The sequence below is a fragment of the Rhinopithecus roxellana genome, chromosome 15, assembly GCF_007565055.1.
Source record: "Rhinopithecus roxellana isolate Shanxi Qingling chromosome 15, ASM756505v1, whole genome shotgun sequence".
In the NCBI taxonomy this organism is placed as follows: domain Eukaryota; kingdom Metazoa; phylum Chordata; class Mammalia; order Primates; family Cercopithecidae; genus Rhinopithecus; species Rhinopithecus roxellana.
The window spans coordinates 37886854-37914060 of record NC_044563.1 but is presented as its reverse complement, the minus strand read 5'-3'; the positions used below and the strand labels follow the sequence as shown (position 1 = coordinate 37914060).

General features: G+C 38.8%; 1 protein-coding gene across 4 annotated transcripts in view; it reads left to right on the top strand.

Annotated features, from left to right (window-relative positions):
- The first annotated feature begins 8903 nt into the window (after positions 1-8903).
- Positions 8904-27207, top strand: part of CEP295 (centrosomal protein 295) — a 71290-nt gene continuing 52986 nt past the window's right edge. For all 4 annotated transcript variants that reach the window (XM_030917393.1, XM_030917392.1, XM_030917390.1 and 1 more), the window contains exons 1-6: positions 8904-9028; positions 14132-14265; positions 15044-15244; positions 16335-16459; positions 17194-17287; positions 23448-23543. In XM_030917393.1, the coding sequence (XP_030773253.1) occupies positions 14143-14265; positions 15044-15244; positions 16335-16459; positions 17194-17287; positions 23448-23543 (639 nt within the window). In that variant the 5' untranslated portion in view covers positions 8904-9028; positions 14132-14142. The remainder of the gene's footprint in view (positions 9029-14131; positions 14266-15043; positions 15245-16334; positions 16460-17193; positions 17288-23447; positions 23544-27207) is intronic.

The window sequence follows — 27207 nt, the reverse complement described above, 5'->3', positions numbered from 1 at the left end:
CTGAGAATGGCGTGCTGTGACTAAGGTTGAAGGCGAAAGAGGGCCATTTACTGAAAAGGTACTGACCTGGGCCTGGTGGCTTGATGACATTAGATTGTGAAGTCCTTAGCTCTTTAATAAAGCTGAGGAGACAAGGTGCAGGATGCATAGATCCCTATCAGAGAGCTTGGGGGAAATCCCAAAGTGAAATCCCAATAGTGAAGTCTTAGGAGCAAAGATGGGAGGGGAGAGAAAAAGAAACTGGGGGAAGAGGTAGGGGCAGAATAGAAGCTTGAAACTTGGTAAATATTACTGGAGATGAGATTTCAACTAATGGAAGTAGGATAAAGGCTTTATCTAATGGAGAAAGGTCAACATGAGCCCAAATGTGGAACCCACAGACATGGTGTCAGGGAGATGCAACATGCTGGAGGGGACTCCGGGAGCTCCAGAAAAGGTGATTCTGTAACGCGTGGTGCATGAGTGAAATGGTGATAAGACCATATGCAACTGATCTGACTTCAAAATTGGGTCATCAGGTGCCACTCAACAGGAACAAGTCAAGTAAAAGAGGGTATACCAGGCACACTCTTATAGCCAAAGTTTAATCACACCAGACATATAGGGGAAAAGGCCTCTCTACTAGCCAATGAATTAAAGCCCAGAATTATTTTTTAAGCTAGATCATAGTACAATAATCAGAATATGGATCTGAAAAATAGTCTATTATTTGTGAGTACATACATTCTTTCATTTGTTCATCAGATATTTATTGAGGACTACCTATTGTTCTAGCCCCGTAGAGATGCGGTTTCCTCCAAGGTAGAAGGTGTGATTTAAGTTTAGCAGAGGAAGTTCAGGATACAGACAGATCACAGCTGGCTAGAAGAGAAACACATATAGTATAAAGCATTATTCACACAAGAACTCAGTAAATATTTATTGAGTGATATGTTTTGTCTCTGCATCCCCACCCAAATCTCACCTCGAATTATAATCCCCACGTGTTGAGGGTAGGACCTGCAATCCCCACGTGTCGAAGGAGGGATGTGAGTGAATCATGGGGGCAGTTTTTCCCATGCTGTGCTCGTGATAGTGAGTGAGCTATCACAAGATCTGATGGGTTTATAAATGTTTGGAAGTTCCTCCTTTGTGCTTCTCTCTCTCTTCTGCCACCCATGTAAGACTTGCCTGCTTCCCCTTCCACCATGATTATAAGTTTCCTGAGGCCTCCCCAGCCATGCAGACTGTGAATCAATTAAACCTCTTTTCCTTATAAATTACTCCATCTTGGGTATTTCTTTAGAACAGTGCAAAATAAAGGAATAATACATTGAGTGATTGGGGTGGAGTCAAATACAGTGGGATGAGCAGAAAGGAATGGGAATGGTATGTACTTTACTGTTAGAAATGTCTGGATAAAAACCCCAGCTCTGTCACTTGAGCCAAGTAATACCAGGCTACTTAAGGACTCAATAAAATGGTAGACATTAAAATTCGTAAGACAACATTAGCCTTGAAAGATTGGGAGGTTTTAGATCTGCAGAAATGAAGGGAAGGGCATTTTTATCTCACTACTTATCAGTGCATACTTAGCTTGATGCTCTCAGGAATCATCCTTTCATAGAGAAGCTCACATTATAAGCCAGCAGCACAGCAGGCATGCTAGGAAGATGTGGGCAACATTTGGAGTCACACAACAGTAATTCCACACTAATAAGAAGCAAATATTCCCACCTACTTTGCCCATTCAAAATATTATGATTTTATACTGCAAAATCCTGAGTTGGGAGTTATATGAACAAATGGAGTTGTTTCAAATACTTCACAATCCTTGCACTAGCTTCAGGAGGAAGTGTTAGGAGTTAACTGTGTTCCCCAGGAAACCATATGTTGAAATCTCAAGCCCCAGGACCTCTGTATGTGACTTTGTTTGGAAATAGGATCACTGCAGATATTATTAAAGATGAGATTATACTAGAGTAGAGTGGGCCCCAAACCCAGTATGACTGGTGTCCTTAGAAAAAGGGGAAATTTGGACACATACACACACACACACACACACACACACACACACACACGGAGAACACCATCTGAAGCTGAAGGCAGATATTGAGATGACACATCTACAAGTCAAGGAATACCAGAAGCTAGGAAGCTTAGAACAGACCCTTCCCTAATATCTTAAGAGGGAGTATGGTCCTGCCAACAGACAGTTTGATCTCATATTCTAGCCTCCAGAATTGTGAGATAATTAATATCTGGTGTTTAAGTCACTCAGTTTGCAGGACTTTGTTATGGCAGCCATAGCAAACTATTAAAGGAAGTCTTTACAGTTTTTAAGAAAGGAGAGAGAGATTGTTTGGGGTAGAAATAAGATACCCTGCCCAAGGAGGGAAAAGCAAAAATGCAAGGAGACAGCTGAAGAGAACTACCCCCAGAGTGTCTGAGGCCGGAGCAGATGTGTAGATAATACTGAGAGGGAGGAAGCTGAAAAGACAAAATTTCCTTTGAACAACAATACATCATAGTGACCCTAAGAGATAAGATCTGTACCTAGGAGACTGATACTGAGGGGTCTGTTATAATGCAGTCAGAAAACTAAGCTTGTGGTTAGGAAATATCACCAATTCACCTGTTGATTCCAAAATGTCTAGTACAGCATCGAGCTTATTTACCTCATAGAAGGTTTTGTGTAAAACAGTGTTTCTCAAACTTTAATGTGTATACAAATTGCCTGCACATCTAGTTAAAACACAGATTCTGATTCAGCAGGTTTGGGGAGAAGCCTCAGAGTCTGCATTCCTAACAAGCTCCTAGGTGATGCCAACACTGCTGGTCCTTGGACTACCCTTTGGGTAGCAAGGGTATAGGTTACAGTTATGTTCACAGGTAAATGAAAATAATGTTGGACAAAGAGAATGCTAAGTAAACAGAACTGATTGATGTTCTTGTTCTCTGTAACCTGGATTAGTTCAAGTGACTGAAATGGCAGTAACAAAGAAATGGTGGTGTGGCAGTGACCCACCCTGAGTCCGGACTGGTGGCCAAATCATAGGAGGATCTTTTATAGTTATTTATGTTTCTATGTAAGATATTTACAAATTTTCTATTTGATCTTTACAACGCAAAATTTTAAAATGTAATCTTTACAACTACTCTGAGATAAGGTAGGTATTAATATTTCTGGCACACATGGTGCCTAATAAATGTTTGGTATTTTTATCCCTATTTTATAAATAGAGATTGAGCTTCAGATGTTAACTGTTGGTCAAGTAGATGTTCAAACACACATCTTCAAAACTCTTCCTCAACCTACCCAAGCCTCCTCAATAGCTATGTACTTTTTTGGGTTATATATGATTTCCTCTTTTTTTCTTTTTATCTAGACTTCCTTCTCTCTCTTTAAGCATGAAACTCAAACCCTACAAACTTATGTCTTAACAGGTATTAGTATTTTTGATATGCAGCATATTAGCAATGTGCTGGGAAAGATTTAAAAGATAGAACAGAACCAGTGAATTTCCCTATTATCTCCTCTTGTTTCTTACTGTCTTTAAGCAAGTGGCTCAATTCCTTGGCTCAACCCCTACCCCATACCTTTAAAAAAATATTTACAGCTTTTAAAAGTTTTTCTCAGCCCATCCTTCCTCTCCGGCCTGGCACTCTTAATGTCACTCCTGGTAGTGGCTCTAAATTATTCTACTGAGGCACTGTCACTTGTTAAGCTCCTGTGGTGTGTATATTATGGAGAAAGGGGGCAGTTAGCAGATGATCAGATGGAAGTTCTTTGATTACTTTTGTTCTTGCAGAGATCCCCGTTTTTTCTGGCTTTTATATATAAGAATTATTGAGGGTTCCTCCCCACTTAAATATAATTTACTTATACTGGATGTGGATAAAGATGAAACAGTGAAACCCTTGCCACCAGAGAAACATCTTAAACTGTTCCAATCCTAAGTGGCTTCAGTTGCATTTTGAAGAGTGGCAGCAGTAACACAGAAACCAGTGACACTAATGTTATTACTGCTGAGGACAATTCTCCCTCTTGATCACTGGTTATTGATGTTCATTCTCAATAGGTTAACAATACTAGAAACTAAATATACATACCTCTTCCTAGGCCTAAACTCTACAAAAAAAAAACTGAATTAAAAATCAAACCAGGCCAGGTGTGGTGGCTCATACCTGTCATCACAGCACTTTGGGAGGCCAAGGTGGGAGGATCACTTGAGTCCAGGAGTTGAAACCAATGTGGGCAACAAAGCAACAGCCCACCTCTACCAAAAAAAAAATCAAATTCAAAACACCAATAAACACATTTAAGAGTTTGGGTGTTTTTCCCTCTCTTGTATTCTAAAATGAATATATTAAAATAAAAGCCAAAAAAGATAACATTTATTGCACATGTTGTGCCAGACATTGTTTTAAGAGCTTTAAACCTCACAAGAACCTTTTGAGTACTTTTACTTCATCTCTTTAAGAGATGAGGAAACAGACTTTTAAAGAAGTCCAGTAACTAGCACAAAGTCACAGAGTTAGCCAGAAATTTAAATCCAACTGGAAGAACTCTATGTAACATTTTTATTTTGCAGACAGAGTCTCACTCAGTTGCCCAAACTTTACTTTCTGCAGTGGCACAATCACAGCTCACTGCCGCCTTGACCTCCTTGGCTCAAGCTATCCTCCCACCTCAGTCTTCCAAATAGCTGGGACTACAGGTGCGCACCACCATACCCGGCTAATTTTTAAATATTTTTGTAGAGATTGAGTCTCCCTATGTTTCCCAGGTTGGTCTCAAACTCCTGGGCTCAAGCAATCTTTCTGCCTCAGCCTTCCAAAGTGCTGGGATTATAGGTGTGAGCCACTGCGCTCAGCCAAGATCTTAAACATTATTCTATACTATCTCCCAAGACATCCAAATTTGTTTGTCTATAAGAATTTAAATAAAAATCTACGGTCCTTCTTAACTTGCAAAAAAAAAAAAGAAATTTCCATTCAAAGCAGCTTCAGTAAAAGATTGAATGGCTGCTACCAGTTTGCTACACAATAGGCAGGCATACTGACCTCAGGGATGGCTAGATCCAGGGACTTGAACACTATCCGAATTTTCTCTCTGTGCTCCTTGCTGCCACACTCATTCTTTCAGACCAGCTTGTGGGGGACCACTTGGGAAAGCTCCAGGTTTACATCCTAACATGAGACCAGAGAGGAAAATATTTGTCTCTGCTGTCTCCAGTGCCAATTCCTGTGAAAGACTCTGATTGCCCCAATTAGGTCATGCACCCAAACCTCTGTTGGTCACAATGGCAATGGAAACAAGAACTGCAATTTGTCCAGTCTGGGTCACATGCCTACCTGTGGCCTAGAGGTCTGGGTCTGTACCAGAGGAGGAGAGAAAGGTGCTGGACAGAAAAAAAATAAAATAACTGCTAAACTACCTAGTATGTGTATACCCCTCTAGAGTTTACAAAGTGCTCTCATATGATTCATGCCTTTTGAGTCTCACAATCACGCTATAGAGAGGGGAGATGAGGTATTACTAAGAAATAGCGGTGGATTAAGATGGCTACAAATTCTTTGTCACTGCCTCCATTGAAAGACGGAGTTCATTTCCCTGTCACTTGAATCTGGGCTGGCTCCATGTTACTTAACCCATAAAATGTGGTACAACTTACTACAACTCATTCTCTGCCTCACCGTTTAAAGGACTTGCAGTTTCCACTTTCTTTCTCTGCGAATGATCACTCTTAAGATGCTGCCTCTCCAAACCAGCCAACATGGAGTAAAATGTCCAATCTACGTAGAGATGCCCACATGAGTGGATACTCCAGTCAACAGTTCCAGCTGAGCTCTCAGCTGCCAGCCAACATCAACTGCCAGTCATAATAAGTGACCCATGTTGGACATTTTAGGGTGGTTTGGTTGGCAGCAATTGATAGAGGTCCCATGGCTAGAAAGTATCTGTGGTAATGCTAAGCCAGATGCTCTGACTCTAAGCCCACTAGGGTTTTGATTCCTCACTGCCTTCTATTAAAAACAGAACAAGCCTCGATTCAAAATCTCCAAGTGTAGAATTTCTGCCCAGGATGCAGGTTGAGGAAGTGAAGCATATAATTTGTTCATCTATTCAGCTTTGTTCATTTATGCCAGGCAACTGAACAAAGTGCACTCCTCGTTCTCAAGGAACTTAGAATGTAATCAATAGAGAGCCCTATAAACAGCTCATTTCGGCTCAAGCCTGTAATCCCAGCACTCTGGGAGGCCGAGACGGGCGGATCACGAGGTCAGGAGATCGAGACCATCCTGGCTAACACGGTGAAACCCCGTCTCTACTAAAAAATACAAAAAACTAGCCGGGCGAGGTGGCGGGCGCCTGTGGTCCCAGCTACTCGGGAGGCTGAGGCAGGAGAATGGCGTAAACCCGGGGGGCGGAGCTTGCAGTGAGCTGAGATCCGGCCACTGCACTCCAGCCCGGGCGACAGAGCGAGACTCGGTCTCAAAAAAAAAAAAAAAAAAAAAAAAACCGCTCATTTCAATCAGAACTCCTAAGTGCCATGGGGCAGCATGTGCAGGAACCCATGTCCAGGCCCTAAACCTAGCCCAAGGCATGAAATAATATGCACATGTTTTATTGGGTGTGGAAGAGTATCTCTGTGTCTGTATGGAGGATGCCGAAAAATGTTTAAAATGAATACAATTATTCTTCAAGATAAATGTGACAGGAAATGGGGAGAGACGCTGAGAAAAACTCTAATATTTGGAAGGGAAATGTGAATTCTAGTCCTGGTTCACCCTTGACTTAAATGTGCCCTTGGCCAAGTTGCTGAACCTCTCTGTAACTCAGTATCCTGATCTGTAAATCTGAGATGGAATCACATTATTTCTTCTTGTACTTGACAGTTCCTTCCTCCAACTCCATCCCTTTAAGTTTTGGTGTTCCTCAGAGTTTGGTTCTTTGCTCATTGCTCTTCTCACTCTGCAAATTCTCCCTAAGTGATCTCATCCATTCTGCTGGCTTTTGTTATTACTCATATAACAAGGAAATCCCTTTATGCTTAGCCTAGTTCTTTCTGTGGGGTATCTACCAATGTATTCACCTGCTTATAGTACATCACTGGATGTTCTACAGGCACATGAAGTTCAATATACACAGAGCTTGGCTCATCACCTTGCCCACTTAACTCCCATTTTTGATTTCTCCCTTTACAATCAAGAATCAACACTGCTACCCAAGCTAGTGGCCTATGAAATTAACTTCACTTTCCCTTTTCTCTCAATCTCACATGCAATTGTTTGTCAAGTACTGCTAATTTTGTGTCCTAAGTTTCTGAAATGCATCCTTTGTCTAGATATCTCATAAACAGCTCAAATTCAAAATATTCAAAGTGTAACTCATTATTTCTCCCTCCTGGTTCTCTTCCTGTGTGTTCCAGGAGGATGGTATCACTATCTACGCAGGTGCTAGGTATCTGGGACTTGGGCATCACCCTTGTTTTCTCCTCTTTTGCCTCCCATAACCAGGTAACTACCAATTCCTGATGTCTGGCTTCCTATTCAATCTACCCACTTCTCTCCATTCTCACTGCTATTCTCTTTCACTTCCTGCAGTAGTATCTGGCCTTCTGTCTTCACTCCCTCTGACCTTTTCTCCACAGTGCAGCCAGATCTGATCGTGTCAGCAACTTCCCATCCCCATCCCCCATTTTTAATCCTTCGATTCCTGATATGTTTAACCCCCATGACCCAGACTGCAAAATCTAGTACAGGCATCATAATCCATTCACCCTTGTCTCCCCTGCACCTAACATAATGTACTCCACACATAACAGATACTCAATAAATATTAACCTGTGCTCATCACCTGATTATTGGTTATTTACAGCAGATAAATCCGTGAAGTGCTCTCCGCGTGTTGGACCGCTGGAGGCACAGGGTAACATAAAGGCTCATTGTTGTTATGAGCTGGAGGCCTTAAATGAAAGCTACAAGACATCAACTGCACCTAATAGTACCAATGAATTACGTAGTCAGTACAGAAAAGGATGCATATCCCAAGATACCTTCACGATGGGGCCTTAAAACAAAAGTCACCCTCATAGCTCTGCACTCTTTTTAAGACAGGCTTTGGCTTTGTTGCCCAGGCTGGAGTGCAGTATTGGCGAGATCTGGGCTCACTGCAACCTCCGCCTCCTGGGTTCAAGCGATTCTCCTGCCTCAGCCTCCCGAGTAGCTAGGATTACAGGTGCCCACCACCACGCCTGGCTACTTTTTGTTGTTGTATTTCTTGTAAAGATGAGGTTTCACCATGTTTTTTTGTTTTTTTGAGACGGAGTCTGTCGCCCAGGCTGGAGTGCAGTGGCACGATCTCGGCTCGCTGCAACCTCTGCCTCAGCCTCCCGAGTAGCTGGGACTACAGGCGCCTGCCACCACGCACGGCTAATTTTTTTTTTTTTTTTTTTTTTTTTTTTTTTTTTTTTTTTGCATTTTTAGCAGAGACAGGGTTTCACCGTGTTAGCCAGGATGGTCTCGATCTCTTGACCTTGTGATCCGCCTGCCTCGGCCTCCCAAAATGCTGGGACTACAGGCGTGAGCCACCACGCCCAGCCTTCACCATGTTTTTAAAAGGACTTGGTCTTGAACTCTTGGGTTCAAGTGATCCCCCCCAGCCTCGGCCTCCCAAAGTGCTGGGATTACAGGCGTGAGCCACCGAGCGCGGCCCAGAGGGGAAAACGTCAAAGCCCGACAGGTGTGACAAATAATGGGTCCCTACGCAAGCTAGGACTGGCGCGTGCCTGTGCGCGTGCGTGGGGCGCGGGGTTTTAACACCGCGCGGCCTTCCAGGCTGCCCCCGAGGAAGGCGGGACCGGGCCTATTCCCGCGGTTTGGTCCCGCCATTGGCGGGCGGTTTGAATGACGGAAGTGACGGCGGCTCGGCGATGGCTCTCCCGCAGGCGCAGAAACGGCTGCTGGGCAGCTGATGGGCAGGGGCTTACCAGGCCGGCTTGCTCTGAGCCGCGGCTACTGTGTCCAGGCTCCGGGTTCTCAGGTAAGTGACTGACGCGCCGGCTTCCCAGTCGCCCCGTAGGAGCGCGGCTCCCCGAGGCCCAGGAGGTGGGATTGTGCTCCGAAGGAAGGGGATCCCAGGAAGGCGCCTTGTTGCGAACGCAGGTACGGCCCGCGTTTCTCAGGCTCCGCAGGCCGTGGGCCCTGCCCGCGGTCGGGCTGGCGGCTGTAAGGAGTGTCCGGCCCAGACCCGGCAGCTCAGTGCGAGAGGCTTTGCGCGCTCTCCTGGGGTCAGGTCGCGCGAGCTTCCCCCGCAGCCTCTCCTGTCCCGGCGCTTCCGTGCCGGGGGAGGGGCGCTTCCCCCAGATCACCCGCGGCCATGGCCTGCCACCTGGTAGCTGTTAAGAGCCTTGCCTGGAATCGTTTCATGCAGAAAGCGCGCTCTCTTTTGGTGTCTGCCACATTAATCTCTCAGTTATTCAATCCTGTCACAAACTCAGCTTTTAAAACAATGGTGTACTTTTGAGTCCTTAATACTTAGAGTGTATTTGAAGACTTCACGCTAAGTCACGTCGGAACAAACCTGTTGGGGAAGATGTTATTATTCCCTTTATACAGTTTAAGAAAACGAGAACAAAGCGACTTAAATGACTTGGCTAGTATCTTCCTGCTAATAAGTGGCAGTGTTGGGTCTTGAACCCAGATCTTCCATGTTTAATGTTAATTTTGTGATTACTATGTACCGGGAGCCATTTAATCCTCAGGACGACATCTTGCAATATAAATAGTATCATCTTCAATATTGGATAGTAATAAAATGTAGAATTTAAAAATCCGTGTTACTAAGAATAAATAATTAATAAACAAGTAAATGGGGCAGCAGGGAAAACTTCCTCACAGCAGGACTCAAAACTTCCTTACAGCAGGACTCCGATTGATAATTGTAGAAGGAATAATGGAAATAATACTATTTGGTAAACATCACAGTAGTTGTTTCAGACAACAGTCATCAGTGGATACTAAAGTCATTGGGCAAAAGTATGATGAAAAGCATGTTTCTGTAGCCTCCACTCTGTCTTCATGAGATACTTATAAAGGAAAAGTAGTAACTACAGAGGAGAAACGTGGTGGACATCATCTTAACCAAGTGACCAAAATTCAGCATCGTTTACCTCTTGATAGCAGTGCACTGAGAAAGGTGCCTAATCAATTCTGTGGTGTTCTTCCCAAAAAATACATAACCTCAGTTTAATCATAGAAGATTAGACAAATCTAACTGGAGGGACATTCAACAAAGTACTTGGCCAGTATTTTCAAAAATGACAGGCTCTTAAAGACAAACTGAGAAACTGTCCCAGATTAAGGGAGACATAACAACGTTGGCATTATGAGAATGTAACTCGCATATCTTAATCCCCTGCATTCTGAAATCTCCATTTGCACTGAGGCCATGCTTCCCATGGGCTGCTCCTAGCCACTGACAGTGGCAGGCCTGTTCCTGAGGATCTCCCACAGGTCTTGCTGAACCTTTCTTATACTGCATGGCTAAGAGGGGTCTACCCATTGTTACTTCCCTCCGTTCAGTGTCAGACTTACATTGAAGTCTGAAAATATTTGCAGGTTTACTGCCATCTTAGCATCTGCTTTTTAGATGACCCACGGTTATACAGCAACAAATGCACTGTGTTATCCTTAGATTGGCTCCTGGTCCAGAAAATAGACATTAGTGTGATAATTGACAAAAATTGAATACTGTGAAAAATATTGTGCCAGTGTTAATATTCAGATGTTGAAAGGGCAAATGGGAATTCTAAGCCTGAAATTTCCAAATAAAAAGTTTTAAAAATTTAAAAATTATACACAAGAGGAAACAGTTATTCTATCGCGTTGTAGGAGCTTAAAAATAATAAATGTATATATGTTTTTCGATAATCCTCTGAGATGAAGTAATGAATACTTAAAATCTGAAATATTAGGGTTTTTTCCTTGTGTATTAAAGTATAAGAATAAAACACACAAATCTAGGTATACCATTTGAGGAATTTTTACATACGTGTACACGTGTGTAAACCATCATACAGATCAAAATATAGAATATTTTCAGTACCCCAGCAAGCTTCTTTGTGCCATCTCCGAGTCAGTAACCTCCAGTAAGGCAACTTTATTTTTACCTCTCATGGATTAGTTCTGCTTGTTTTTGAACTTTATATAAATCAATTTTATTGTACTCTTGTGTCTGGCTTTTTAAAAATTCAGTGATATTATGTCTGTGAGATTCATCAGGAATTAGTCTTAATTATTTAAATATGCGCGAATTCTCAGACCTTCAGACAAAATAATAAAGATACATTGTGAGGATTAATCTTGTTCCTTTTTCTTCTTTGTTAAATTCTTTTCTGGCCGGGCGCGGTGGCTCAAGCCTGTAATCCCAGCACTTTGGGAGGCCGAGACGGGTGGATCACTAGGTCAGGAGATCGAGACCATCCGGGCTAACACGGTGAAACCCCGTCTCTACTAAAAAATACAAAAAAAAAACTAGCCGGGCGAGGTGGCGGGCGCCTGTAGTCCCAGCTACTCGGGAGGCTGAGGCAGGAGAATGGCGTAAACCCAGGAGGCGGAGCTTGCAGTGAGCTGAGATCCGGCCACTGCACTCCAGCCTGGGCGGCAGAGCGAGACTCCGTCTCAAAAAAAAAAAAAAAAAAATTCTTTTCTGTTTTTTAAAGTCTCACTCTCAACCACAGCTTAAATTTTCGCCACTCCACATGTTTTTGTGTGTTGGAAAGTTAGGAGCCATTTGGAATAAGGAAACCAGATTCTTCCCTTGGCTCTGCCACTAGCGGTTGTCACTCAGGGAAAGTCCTTTAACCCAAGAGACCTTGTTTCTTCATATATAGCATGAAAAATATAATCAGTACTTTAGTTACCTTTACCAAAGCCATGTGAATATTAGATGAGTAGGATGCATTAAAAGATTTTTTAATGCAAGCAGTTACTCCTTTTTGGCATTAGAGTCTTATTGAAGATAGTGATGATTGAGTATAGCTCTGTAGCACTTTACATGAATTAACTTATTGAGTCATTCATTCAGTCAACACACTTACTGAAGTAACTACCTATGGGCGAGACACTGTTTTTAGGCTATGGAAATAAAATGGTGAATAACTCCATTCTGCCCTCATGAGCTTACATTCTGATGGAGAAGTCACTGGAAAGGTGACTGTTAGGTAACCCCACAGTCTCCTAGCCCCATTCTGTTTACACCTGGATGAAAACATTGTCCATCCATAGTATGTGAAATATTACCTGGTAGTTATTTATTACATTTAATTGAATATTAAAATTTTTATTAAAAAACCCATAGCCACTGTCCTTCAATTGTTAGGAATCTAGCTAGAAAGAGCAAACTGTAATTTATGAAAAACTACAGGAGATAATACCAAGGCAACATAAAATTTGTCCCCATCTGAATGTATAGGTAATAATGTATTAGAGGTGGGCAAATCAGGAGTGGGAAATTGGAACAGGAATTATCAGAGGACAGCTTCGTAGAAGAAGGAGGGCTTAAGCCAGCTTCAGAAAGATGTAAACATTCAGTAACAGATTGCCTGCCTGATCGTTGTGAGGGAGACCTGAGAAATGTTGACTTGTCTCAGATAAAATTGTCGTGTACTGATGTAAAGTGTCTAATTTTTTGGAAATGGCAGTAATGGGAGCCAGTTAATATCAGAATTACCTGAGGTGGGTATTCAAATTATGGAACTATAGATTCTTATATTTATTCCATTTCTTTCTGTCTCGTTCCCCCAAAAAGGAGCATGTTATAACCTAGGGAGGAGAGAGAGAACACCGGGTGTGAACAGTAGCAACAGAAGAATAGATCTGGGCCAGGCGTGGTAGCTCACACCTGTAATCCCAGTAATTGGGGAGGCCGAGGCAGGTGGATCACTTGAGGTCAGGAGTTCAAGGCCAGCCTGGCCAACATGGTGAAACCCTGTCTCTGCTAAAAGTGCAAAAATTAGTCGGGTGTGGTGGCGCATGCCTGTAATCCCAGCTACTCAGGAGGCTGAGGCAGGACAATCACTTGAACTCAGGAGACAGAGGTTGTGGTGAGCCGAGATCGCATCATTGCACTCCAACCTGGGCAACAGAACGAGACTCTGTCTCAAAAAATAAAAGGAAAAGAAGAATAGATCTGGAAACCTAAACACTTGATACTGCCGAGCAGGTCATTCATGTAAAACTTGCATCACTATAATTATTGAAGAATTGTTTACTGTAGAGTATAGAACATGGGATTGATGTGATTTCATGAGGCAACAATGACACTTGGTGATCAAGTTATATACAGTAGACTGGGAGTTGAATCTCGGAACGAAGAACCCTTGAAATTGTAGCAACTTTACTAGTTATGAACAAGTTAGAAAAGTTCTAAAGTGTCAAATTGTAGTTTTGAAAACATTTATTCTATGCTAACATCTTTTTAGGTCTTTGTGCTTTTTCACATTTAAGCTCAGTAACCTGTGGAAATGCTAACCAGCAATAAGTCAGGTCCAGATACGCAAGGTAGACAATCTGCTATAGACGGGAGAAAACTTTCCTGAGTAATTCTGATTCAGTCTTCATTTCCCCTTTCCCACCCTTCTGAGTATCACTGATCTAAGTGTGAATTTATAATTGCTGTTTGTAAATAAGTTGGACTTCATTTACTCAAATTTTCCTTGCATGTGTATAAACCTTTAAATATCAAAAGTATTAACACGAATTTTAAAAATTATTCCCGCCAGACATGGTGGCTCATGCCTGTAATCCCAGCACTTTGGAAAGCCGAGGCAGGTGGATCACTTGAGGCCAGAAGTTCGAGACCATCCTGGCCAACATGGTGAAACCCCATCTCTACTAAAAATACAAAAATTAGCCAGGCATGGTGGCGTGCACCTGTAATCCCAGCTACCCTGGACGCTTGAATGAGAATTGCTTGAACACAGGAGGGAGAGGTTACAGTAAGCTGAGATCGCACCACTGCACTCCAACCTGGGTGACAGAGCGAGACTCTGTCTCAAAAAAAACAAAACAACAAAATTCTAATCTTTGCTGCCCTATTTTAATGTTACATTATTTATATAGACATTTTCCCTTTTAAATTCAGAGCTGTCATACATGAAGTACACAGAAATGAAAAGAAAAGTTGTGAATGCTCGCAAGCTGAGGTTGAGTCCTAATGAGGAAGCCTTCATTTTGAAGGAAGATTATGAAAGAAGACGAAAACTAAGATTGCTACAGGTATGACTTATTTGGAATAAAGTTTTAAATTCCTTTCTTCCTCAAATTACTAGTATTCTTTTACATTAGAATGTTCTAAATGTTATATTTAAAAACCTCGTCTGGGTATGCAAGAGCCCTGGTTCTTCGGTATTAACTAGTTTTGGAACACTTGAAAAATAGGCTGAGATGGTAAGTAGATTGTAGAAGAGTTGGAAGATAGTTATTACTTGACTCAAATATTGAAAATTGCTCTTTATCTTTTTTAAAAATGGTCTAATAACAGGAAGCTTAAATGACTGAAGAACACTAATTGGAAAGATTATTAGCTACTGAAACAAATTTATCAGGAAATTGTAGATAACCCTTTTCTAGAAGTGTTTTTAAAGTCTTTGTGAAGTATGTTTCAGGCACCATTCTGTCTAGAATCAGAGATGATGTACAACAGAAATGGAGCTCTCACCTGGCTCTATCTATACTCTGGGCTATAGATTTTGTTGAATCATATTTATCACTTTAGCTTTTATAGGTTATTAGAGTGATAATGGCAGTCCTTTTGGGAGTGCGTGCTGAATAAAAGCTATCAGTTAGGAGACATTAGATACAGTCTTGAGATTTTTACTTTTTGTACATTCACTCAGATTTTCTGCGTTAAATAGTCCTTATCTAATACAAGATGAGTGTCAAGGAGAGTTGACAGACTTAAGAGAATTCATTTGAGTTCCTGTTTCCAAATAGCTTTTCAAAAAAGTTTAAGTGAACTTCCTTTCATATAACCTGTTAAATATGCATTCTTTAGGTTCGAGAACAAGAAAGAGATATCGCCTTACAGATAAGAGAAGACATAAAACAGAGGAGAAATCAACAATTGACACGTTTGGCAGAGGAGCTAAGGGCAGAATGGGAAGAATCACAAACTCAGAAAATACAGAACCTGGAAAAACTGTATTTGGCAAGTTTGAGAAGTATGGGAGAGGGACATCGACAGGCCAAAGAAAATGTGAGATCTTATTTGACTACCCAGTTGTGGCAGTAATATTAGTCAAAAAGTAAATTATAGTTGTTGAATGCTTTTCTGATAACATTTTCATGTATTGAATTTCTTTGGGGCAGCTTGAGCTTTTTTGTAAATTTAATGGAATTTGTGAATAATAGGCTCATTTCTTACTAAGAGTTATTTCAAGTAAAATCCATGTCAAACAAAATTGATCTTCCTATGATGTTAAATTAGCATTATTCTCTTCCAGTACTCCTCTATCTGGGGAAATAATAATCTTCTGAATCAGAAGTTGTTGTCCATCTCAGGCATTTTAGAGAGATTTGGTGGAGTGAATTCAGATATTTCAGTATATTTCCCTTAAACATGTGGTTTGAATGTATATGCATTTGGATTTCATTTACTAATAGCAAACATTTTTTGATGACTTTCAGAAACTCATGGTAAGTCTGCCCCATTATTTTGATTTATTGTGATTTATGATGTGGAAATACTAGAGTCCCAGAATCAGTCACATACAATAAATAGCCTAATTACAAAAAAAGTAAATCTTTGATAACAACTAGTGAGGAAGAAAATATCTTAAAGATTGTGGCAATCTGTTTCATGGTCCTTGGTTTTAGCCTGTGTTTTTAGTCATAGCCGTTAAGTTCTGACTCAGATTTTTGTGGTTTTATGTATGCCACATTCATTTCGTGCTTTAGTGCAGTGTTTCCCAAACCTCTGTCGTTTGAATACCATGTTCACAATTTTTGCCCTGACTGGGAAACTACCCATATCACTACATATTTGACATTTTAATTTAGATGGACTCTTTTATTACTTACTTTAACCATGTCCCAAGTAGTTCGATATCCTATTTATATTTTTGTAATAATATGTTAATTGATTGCATTAACTTTACATTAAAATGTTTGTGTTTGTCCCCCCAATATGGCATATCATCAGTGGTGCTGTTATCATGCTCTGGGAAACACCGCTATAGTATGTAGAAAGAAGATGACAAAATTGATAAATCACTTCTGATATCATGTGAGATACATTTTCTGTTATTCTTGTTTAACATGACATTTTAAGTAATGTATATTTTTAGGAACCTGATTTGGATGCTCTGGCACAGCAGGCAGCAGAAAGGAAAAGAAAAGCAGATTTGAGGCATAAAGAAGCCCTGAAAGTACAGAAAAATAAAAAAGAAATATTAATGAAACAAAAAACCTGGTAAAGTAATAATTTTTACTATAATCTCAACTGAAACTAACATGTTTGAAAGTAGAGGATACATAGGATACTGTGTAAGCAAATATTAAACATCACAGTAGCATATTCATTGCATTTGTTAAACTTGATTTAAAAATAATGCTGGGGACGGAGTGATTTGCTTAGGTGAACATAATAACTAATGAGCTGTTTCTAGTTGTAGTTTGAGTTCAGCAGCAGTTACTAAGTTTCTGAAGAAATGTATGGCTAGTTCAGAATGCATGTCAACCAATGTCTGTCTCTGATGTAAACATGAAATAAAAATTGATGTGATTAATAACATTAAAAAAGGTTGTAGACTCTGGAAGTCATCAGTATTTTTTGCATGTTGTAAAAATTAAAGGGCCATTCACAGGAAACATTAGTGAAGGAAAGTAAAAAATTAAGGGCTCTGTTACTAGTTAGCAATGGGCATTTTTAACAAAATTTCTGGTTTTTTTTTCACTCTAAAGAACATTGTAAGTTTCTTGGGTTGGTCCCCACCATAGAGCTTTCTGTCTTTAGATAGGCCTCTCTCAATTTCTAAACATTTTCTTAACATGTGTATAGACTCTTTACACATGTAAAGCTTACTGAGCCTGTGGAATCAGACTAGAGGATTTCTTGAGCCTATGACTTGTATATTTTTAACCCGGAGAGTTGTACTGTAATATTATCACTGATAGATTAATTGATGACATCTCTTGTTTCTTAAGGCATATAAAAGCTCGAAAGGAAGCACTGCTTGTGGAAAAAGAGAGATCAGCCAAAATTACAAGTCTGCCCCCTCCTCCTCCAGCTCTTTTTGAGGTGAGTTCGAGTATTAAGAGGAACTAGGTCATGATTCTTCTTTACTGTTATAATTCACTGGAGGTCAGAATGACTACCACTTAAACTTATACAAGTTTTCTTGTACAATTAAAAACTTTTACAGGAATATATCGAGTATTTTAAAATAATTCTAGATATCATTTCACCTGTAAATACTTTAGTGTGTATCTCTGATGTCTAAGGACTTTTTTCTTAGTATAATACTAATATTGTTTCCAATATTATTTAATACCCAGTATTTGTTCACCCTTCCTCAATGATGTCAAAAAAATTTTGTTGTTTGGAAAACTATAATGGTTTTGGTTTTGAAAAAACTTTTAATAATTCTGCCTTTTGAAAAAATGCCCTTTATTTATTTATTAGGGGGAAGAAACTAGACTATTTGTCCTCTAGACTTTCCCACACTCTGAATTTGGCTTATTTTAAATGGTCAATATTTTACAGATAAATTAAGTTTCAGTTAAGTTAATAAATGTGCATAAGATTATAAAGTATCCAGGTGTGATTTTTAAAAAGAAAAGAGGAAAACAATGTTATAAATTAAAAAGAGGGATCTGTTTTTTATGGGAGTAAAATGTGTGCTTTTGTGATTTGAAGCTTGTTTTAAAAAAATGTAATTAAAGCAGAAAATTTTTAAAGTATTTGTTCTCCATAGCTTGTTACAGTTATTGAAATGGCTATTTGGATGATTGTCAAAGTTACCTAGTTATTTTCATCCGAAAAATTAAGTAGAAGTAAACCCACAAATACAGGGATGTCTAATATAGTTGTACATACAAGTATATTCTGTATAAGCGTAAGTTCCAGATATTCACTTCTTAGACCTTTCAGTTTGTCAGACTTCCTGCTTTTTTACATTGAGCTATCTACCATGTAACATTTGATCCAACAAAATTCAGATGTAAAAGTCATATTTCAGTCACTCCCTCAGTACAAAGTGACACGATAAAAGCCAGGCAATATATTATCCATGATGCCTTTTGATTATCTTTGTATTAATTCTTAGTATTTATAACAAGCCAAAGACAAAAATTTATAAAAAGCAAACAAAACTCTGTAAGTGCTTTGACAAGCATGAATTGTATCAGTGGGCATGAACTATTTAGTTCTTTTTTTCTTTTGAGACAGAGTCTCACTCACTCTGTCACCCAGGCTGAAATGCAGTGGTACAATCTTGGCTCACTGCAGCCTCCACCTCCCGGGTTCTAGCGATTCTCCTGCCTCAGCCTCCTAGGTAGCTGGGATTATAGGCACCCGCCACCATGCCCAGCTAATTTTTGTGTTTTTAGTAGAGACGAGGTTTCACCATGTTGGCCATGCTGGTCTCGAACTCCTGGCCTCAGATGATCCACCCACCTCGGCCTTCCAAAGTGCTAGGATTACGGGTATGAGCCACTGCACCCAGCCTAATTCCTTTTAAGAAAACAGGACATGGGCCGGGCGCGGTGGCTCAAGCCTGTAATCCCAGCACTTTGGGAGGCCGAGACGGGCGGATCACGAGGTCAGGAGATCAAGACCATCCTGGCTAACACGGTGAAACCCCGTCTCTACTAAAAATACAAAAAAAAAAACTAGCTGGGCGACCTGGCGGGCGCCTGTAGTCCCAGCTACTCGGGAGGCTGAGGCAGGAGAATGGCGTGAACCCGGGAGGCGGAGCTTGCAGTGAGCTGAGATCCGGCCACTGCACTCCAGCCTGGGCGACAGAGCGAGACTCCGTCTCAAAAAAAAAAAAAAAAAAAAAAAGAAAACAGGACATATTCCTCATTTTTCCCTCTGCCAGTTTTCAGAGTGAAGAGTTGGTGTAATAATCAATGCCGTTGGTGGTAAATGGGTTTTTTTTTTCCTTTCTCTTTTGTGACTATCACTGTTAACTTGTGGAGGTTTTTTACTCAATATTACATAGTTCAATTGTAGTCATTATTCTTTTTCTTCTCACTGATGTTTGTAATATCTGAAATTGGGTCAGCAGGAGAGTCTTGAAGTTGTTTCTTGCGTCCCCGTGACTCCATGAGCATTTCCTTGCTCTGTGGCTCAGCAAATGACCTTGGCTTAATTTACTCTGTCCCGTATCTGGTATCTCCAAAGACCCCTGATTCTTTTTAGTGGAGAAATGGTACTTATAAATAAGATCTGGGTGACTACATTCTTGTTTCACTAAAAGGCATTATTTTAGAAAAATCCATTACCCAAGCCAATAAAGGTGTTTGGGATGAGGCAGTGTTTCTGAATGTCTTGAGATGGTTGTGAATTTATCACATAGAAGGGAGGGACAGGATTTTGGTTTGGGAAAAACTAGGTTTTGGGTATTTGGGGGTCAGGGAAATGCACCATATAAGAACACTGTGTCACATACACAGGATATAGATGCATCTGTATCGCTGTTTCTTCAAGCAGATAAAAATATAAATGCTGAGAAGCCTGAGGAAATAAACCTAGACTATTTAGTCTTCTCAAACCAAGGTCTTTCCTTAATTTAAGAAAATATTATTTTTTGAGAGAGCTGTTTACATGGTGAAGAGAATTGATACTTCTTGTGTACCTAAGAATTTAGTTATGTCAGGTTTTTTTTATTCATATCTAATTTAATCACATTAGCCCTGCATGTTAAATATTTCCATGTAACAAATGATGAAAATTGAAGGTCAGAGTTTAAGTAACGTAACCAAAGTCCTTTAATAGGTAAGTGCGAGAACCAGAGTTTATGTCAATGTCAAATTCTATAAAACTCATGATCTTTTTACTGTGACACTTAGCTTCCCATGAATATACTTCTTCAGAGTTCATGCTAACTGTTAAAGTTAACTACTTATGTACTAAAGTCTAGAAATGTAAACAACCAGTCTTTTCATAGGTCTGTTAAAGAATGAAGTTTTTATTGAAAACCCTGAGATGCTATGAAGACTTCTCATATATCATACCAGACGCAAGAGAAAAATGAGCTTTGTTTTACTTCTTCCCTTGCTTATACCTTTTTTGTTGTTGTTTGAGACAAGATCTCACTGTTTTTCCCAGGCTAGAGTTCAGTGACTCTTCACCAGCACCATCATAGCTCACTGCAGACTTGAACTCCTGGGCTAAAGCAATCCTCCTGCTTCTGCTTCCTGAGTAGCTGTGACTACAGGCATGTGCCACAGTGCCTGACATTTTTTTTCTTGTTTTCCATTGCTGCATGAGCCAGTGTCAGGTACTCCAGAGTAGAAAGCTGGTTTTGTCCTGTACTTGGGTAGATAAAGCTAGAAATAGTTATTGTGGAGCAAAACTAAGGCTGGAAGATAGAACACGGGAAGTAAATTGAGTGATTAAATTATTAACAGATCATCCTAATTATGCCAGGCCAAGGACGGATTTCACTAATAACTTAGGTGCAATTCATTGGAAATCCTGTTATAATCAATAAAGATTCATAGTAATCGAAATCTCAAATTGTGATCCCAATTTTGGGCGGATTCCAAATTCAATCTATACATAATTGTCTTTACTCTGGAAGTACTGGTATTTTAAAATGTGTAAACTGAATCACTTTTATATATCAAATTACATAATTTTAGAGACTTGTTTTCTTCAGAGTTCTTCCTTGTCAAGAAGCCTATGGTTTATTTTTTCAAGGCATTGATTTAAAGGCTACTAAGATTCTTTGTAGAGTGAAGCATTCTAATGTGTACCACCATCTCTGAATTTTTGTTTTGTGACCAGTTTCTTACTGAACTTTAATATTAACTAGTTAAAGCTAGGTGTGGTGGCACCTGCCTTTAATCTCAGCTACTTAGGAGGCTGAGGTGGGAGGATTCCTTGAGCCCAGGAGTTCAAGACCAGCCTGGGAAACATAGCAAGACCCTGTCTCAAATATATGTATATGTGTATATATATGCTAGTTAATGTTTTCATTAGTGGTCAGTTTAATCCTTTACCTGAATGATAAGACCCTGAATAAAGTCCTCTGTTGTACATATCTGGATGTATTTCCCAGGTACTTGCCAATTAGTTATCTTCTGACTGGTCTAGTTAATTCTCAACTTTGGCTGTACATTTATCACCTGTGCAGCTTTTTTTTATTTTTTATTTTTTGAGACAGAGTCGTACTCTGTCACCCAGGCTGGAGTACAGTGGTGTAATGTCGGCTCACTGCAACCTTTGCCTCCTGGGTTCAAGCAATTCTCCTGCCTCAGCCTCCCAAGTAGCTGGGATTACAAGTGTGTGCTACCATGCCGAGCTAATTTTTGATTTCTAGTAGAAAAGGGGTTTCTCCATGTTGGCCAGGCTGGTCTCAAACTCCTGACATCAAGTGATCTGCCTGCCTTGGCCTCCCAAAGTGCTGGGATTACAAGTGTGAGCCACAACACCTGGCCGCAGCTTTTTAACAGTGCTAATACTGGGCTCTGTTCTTAAAAACTTGTTAAAAGCTACTCAGGTAAGAAATAAGTTCTCAGATAAGAGAAAGTTTCTCAGATAAGAAAAAAGGTCTTAAAAACTACTCAGATAATTCTGCTCACATTAGCCTGTTCACTTTTACTTGGATTTTCTTAATCCCCCCTTCTTTGTTTTTTTTTTTTGAGACAGAGTCTTGCTCTGTCACCCAGGTTGGAGTGCAGTGGCACACTCTTGGCTCATTTTGCATCATTGAAGCCTCTGACCCCTGGTTCAAGCAGTTATCTTGCCTCAGCCTCCCTAGCAGCAGGGATTACAGATGTGTGCTACCATGCCTGGCTAATTTTTGTATTTTTAGTAGAAATGGAGTTTTACCGTGTTGGCTAGGCTGGTCTCGAACTCCTGACCTCAAGTGATCCACCTGCCTCGGCCTCCCAAAGTGCTGGGATTACAGGCTTGAGCCCGTGCCCAGCCCCTTCTTGTCTTTTATATTGTTTCTTTTCACTTGAGTCCTCCTCATCATTCCATACTCATATATGTTATAGCTAAAACTGGTTAATTCTGAACCTATTCTTATTTAAACTTTTCTCCCTCCCAACCTGTGTTGCATTCGTGATGTCATTGAATTAGCCAGGCATGATGGTACCTGCCTGTAGTCCTAGCTATGTTAGGCTAGAAGCATAAGGATCACTTGAGCCCAGGAGTTGCAGTGAGATATGGTCATGCCTCTGTACTCTGGCCTTGTCAACAGGCCTTAAAAATATTAAAAATGCTTTTTATACTTTAATTGATTCTCACAGTAATTGTCACAATGATCATATGGTATAGCAATAGCTATAAATCCACTTTTCTTAAGGAAGCTGAGGGACAGAAAAGTTGAGGGACTTTGCTAACTTTTCACTACTAGGATATAATACAGAAGACATCCGGCAGAAGTGTTAGCATTTCTTTCTGGACATTTTTTTCATCATGTTATCTGTAAAATGCATGGTTTATTATTTAACTTATGTGTAATTGTTAGAACTTCTAGTTGTTAGAACTGTTACTGTGAGCTCCTTGAAGCCAGCGGTCATTCTTTTATTTTACTTCTCATTGTCATTCACAATGCCTTGTGTAATGTTTAACACATAGTAGGCACTTAATATTGTCAGTTTAGTTAATTAACATCAGTGTGTGATAGGATGTGATGGGTTGAATCTGCCTTTACTACAAAATACAGGAAAGAGAAGGGGGAGGGTAGTTTACTTACATTTTTCTGAGAGTTGTTTTGTTCTGGAATAAGTGTAATTTAAATATATTGGCAAGTGTTTCAGGAACAAAACTCAAAATACATCATTAAACGTTGAGAAAATAAGACTTATGAACTATAGTAGAATTTTTGTGATTAGATATGGAAAAGGACATAATGAGGCATGTTGTTTTCTTATAAATATAATGAAATGATTTTCATTTCGCTTGATATGGCCTATAAGCCCTTCTATATTCAGGAGATTTAAAGATGAATTTTCTCTATAAATAACTTAAAAATTGAGATGAATAAAGCACATTGATTAGTTAGCGACACCTTGAAGATGATTTGAAATACTGATGAGTCTGGTACTTTTATTAAAATTTGAAGTAATTTAACTAAAAATTTGATTTCGTTATGAGCAGGTTTTAGCATGTTTTGGATGTGGAGAACTCAATAAAATACAAAATAACTTTTTTTGCATTGGATTCAGCTTTAAGTGAAAATTAATGCTTTTAACCTATTTTTTTATGTTCTCTTTTCCAGAACATTGAAGTGAAAAGAATTTGTGCAGTCAAAACCAATAGTTCTACCTACCACCATCTTCACACTTTTGTGAGTAGAGAGAGAGACACAAAACAGGTGATTGACTTACTGTTTCTTCATGCCCTCGATTTATTATTTCTGTGTGCATTGAATTGAATTATATCTTAGTTATATTATGGTGTTCCCAGATTTCAAAATTTGGACAATTGGTAATAATAATCAAAAACCTTTTAAATGCTTTGAATTTTCATGTCAGGCATATGATGGTTTAATATGAATTAAACTAGTTGGCTATTTAAATGGTTATATTTTAAAATAGCAGATTTTAAAGCTTTTTTTAATCATAAAATATTACATGCTATTTGTGAAAAATTTGAAACTATACACGTAAGTGTAAACTATTGGGAAAACACCAGTTCTGTCATCAAAGTGGAATATGGTTAATGTTTTAATAAATTCATTTTACTTTTATTTAAATATAAACATATACACACTTTTCAAAACATGATTTTTAGTAGCCACTTACTATTTCATCGTACCATTTATTTAATCATTATTTTTTGCTTCTGTAAGTAATCATTATCTTGCACATTTTTATCCACATCTCTGATTATATATAAATTCCTAAAAGAGAAAGTATTGGCTCCAAACTGTGTAACATTTGATATGGATCATTAAATTGCTTTTTAAAAGCATCAACAACATAGGAGAATGGCCACCTTACCATAACCTTGTCTGCATGGAATATTGTGTTTTAAAAATTATTGCCAGTCTTAAGAGTAACAAATGATATATTGTTATTATAATTGCTATTTCTCTGTGTCAGTGGGGGTTTTAATTTTTTTCATGTTGAATATGTTTGGCTACTAGAAAAATAAATTTTATAGCATTCCTGTGGCATTTAGAATGCAACAAATACACATTTTGGTTGACTGCTTAATAGCAGGTATTAAAAGCAATATTCAGTTAAGAACTAAAATGAATATCACAGAATATTAGAATATCACAGAATATCTTAGAACTTCTAAGATGCAAGAGTAAATCTGAGCTTTATTTAAAATTGTAAAGTATTATTTCATTTTCAACATTATAATGTAGGAACAATAACTTCAATTTGTTGCTAAATGCCTTACTATTCACTGCATTTTTGTGATATTAAAAAGATATTACATTTTAACTAAGATTGATGATGAATTATTTTTTTATCTAACTCCATCAGCATAGGGTGCTGGTGGTATTAAATTAATATCCATAAGCTTTCTTTTTTGATAGTAACTAGAAGACCTACCTCCTTTTCAATTTTTGGACTTAAAAATTAGATCAGTAGTTACAATGATAAAGGGTTAGAAAAAAGTTAGGGACCACAAACATTTTATTTCTAACAGTTTTATGAAAGTGGTCCCACAAACTAAAGCTTTGTGTAGATTGAAGATATGATTTCTGAATATTTCCAGAAATAGATTTATTACTGTACACCTTTTTATTTGAATATTTTCTTTTATTTGCTGCTTTACTCCATCACTTAGGAAAAATCTGTCCTTAAACCTTGGATTTAAAATGTGATGATTAATGTGTTTGGCTTTCAAGATCAAATTACCTCAATTTTCATCTGCACTCAGCTCACATGCACAATAATTTTAGCATCTTCCCTGGAGAACAATATGATCTTTATAGCAGGTATCATATAAAAAATATTTGCACTCTTGGCATATATGTTTGGGTATTTTTCTTTAGCAGCTTTCTGCAAATAAACTTTCATTTGTTCAGTCAGCCTTTTCAGCACATAAGAGCTGCTATTGTGTGTGTGTGTGTGTGTGTGTGTGTGTGTGTGTGTGTGTTTAACATCCTGATAAAGTAATTCCAAAATCTCTTGTATGTCATAATATATATCTTTGGCTGAAGAAGAATTATGAAAGTGACCTGCTGTAGTCCTACTTACAGCCAGTAGTTGTCTACATTTTGTTTTGTTAGATTCGCTACCTCTACACACAACTAAACAAAACATCATATGCTTGGAAGTCCTACATTACTTATCCATGGCCTTCATCCTGTCTATTCTTTGTCAGTGACAGTTACATAGCACTTTTTTCAAATGAATTTTGCATTCTGAAAATATTTCTTGAGTCAGATTCACTATATTGTTTGTGGTGAGACCCAGAAATGTCTGCAGAAAAGTGCAGCTGAATCAGTTAAATTCATCATCGATTTTCCATGCTCTATTATATCTAAAAAGATTTCTGTCCAAATATCTGATGTGCAAAATGCAGAAATGTATTTATTAATAGCATTTATCATTCATATATCTTTGATCTTCAAATGCTGAAAATAGAATCTAACATTATTTCAACCAGATTTATGGTTATGTTTTTAATTACATTGACACAAATCTATAGGGGATTGTCTTTCTAAAGCTGTATTACAAATCTTGTTTTGAAGTATGATCAATAAGAACAAAATTTGTCTGTGGTCCCTAACTTTTTCTGTGACCCTTTATTCATATCCTTTATATGACTTTTTATATCTGGGCTGATATTTATCATTCATGTTGTATGCTATTTTGAAATTTTTCCTTTCTTTAAAATTTTGGTTTACCAAAATTGACACACTGCTTTTAATTTATCTTCAAGAGATGTGAAGAATTCATAAACAACTTTTTTCTTGAAAACCTCATGGCTGAAATGGATTGAAATATTGTTCTCAGAGGTTATTTTATTTAATATACATATTGATATACTAAATACTTCTAGAGATTATAATTTTGATTTAATCTAACTTTTTTTGTCTTGCCTGATGTTACTTAGTTTTGCATGAATATTTAGTGGCTCAAAGAGGATATATTTTTGATAAATTTGTTTGGCCAGTGTACTCTTTGTTAATTTATTAACCGTCAATCTCTTTACCTATTTATCTCACCATTTGAGAATTTTTAATCTTACAATTGAAGTTAACAGCTTTCTTGGTCGTTATTAATTGCTGCAACTGGCTGGCAGAATTTCAACATACAAAAGACAGAAAAAGACTTTTACTGCTGGTTACATTTAGAATATTTACCTATACTTGAAAGTGAATGTTCAGATAGTAAAAGTAAATCCAGGCTGGATGTGTTAGCTTACTCCTGTAATTTCAGCACTTTTGGAGGCCGAGATGGGAGGATTGCTTGAGACCAGCCTGGTGAACATAGCAAGACCTCATCTCTTTAAAAAAAAAAAAAAAAAAAAAAAGTAAATCCAGTCTCTGTGCCCCTTTCTCTTTTTTGTGTTATTTATGTTAATGAGATTTGTGGGTATTTACCTTTCAATACTGTCATTTTAATGAGGTTTCCTTTTTTTTTTTAATGTTTGAGACGAGTCTTGTCTTGTCGCCCAGGCTGGAGTGCAGTGGTACAATCTTAGCTTACTGCAACCTCTGCCTCCCGAGCTCAAGCGATTCTCCTGCCTCAGCCTCCTGAGTAGCTGGGATTATAGGTGCCCAACCACCATGCCTGGCTAATTTTTCTATTTTTAGTAGAGACAGTTTCACCGCGTTGGACAGTCTGACCTCAGGTGATCTGCCCACATCAGCCTCCCAAAGTGCTGGAATCACAGGCATTAGCCACCACACCCAGCAAGAGATTTTTTTTCTTACAAAGTAATGGAGAAATATGTTTGGAGGAGTATAACCTAATCTGGTTTAAAATGAGTAACTCATAAAACTTTATATTAACAATTTGATCACTTTCATAGATACATGCTGTTGATAATTGTGGGCATTTTAAAATATA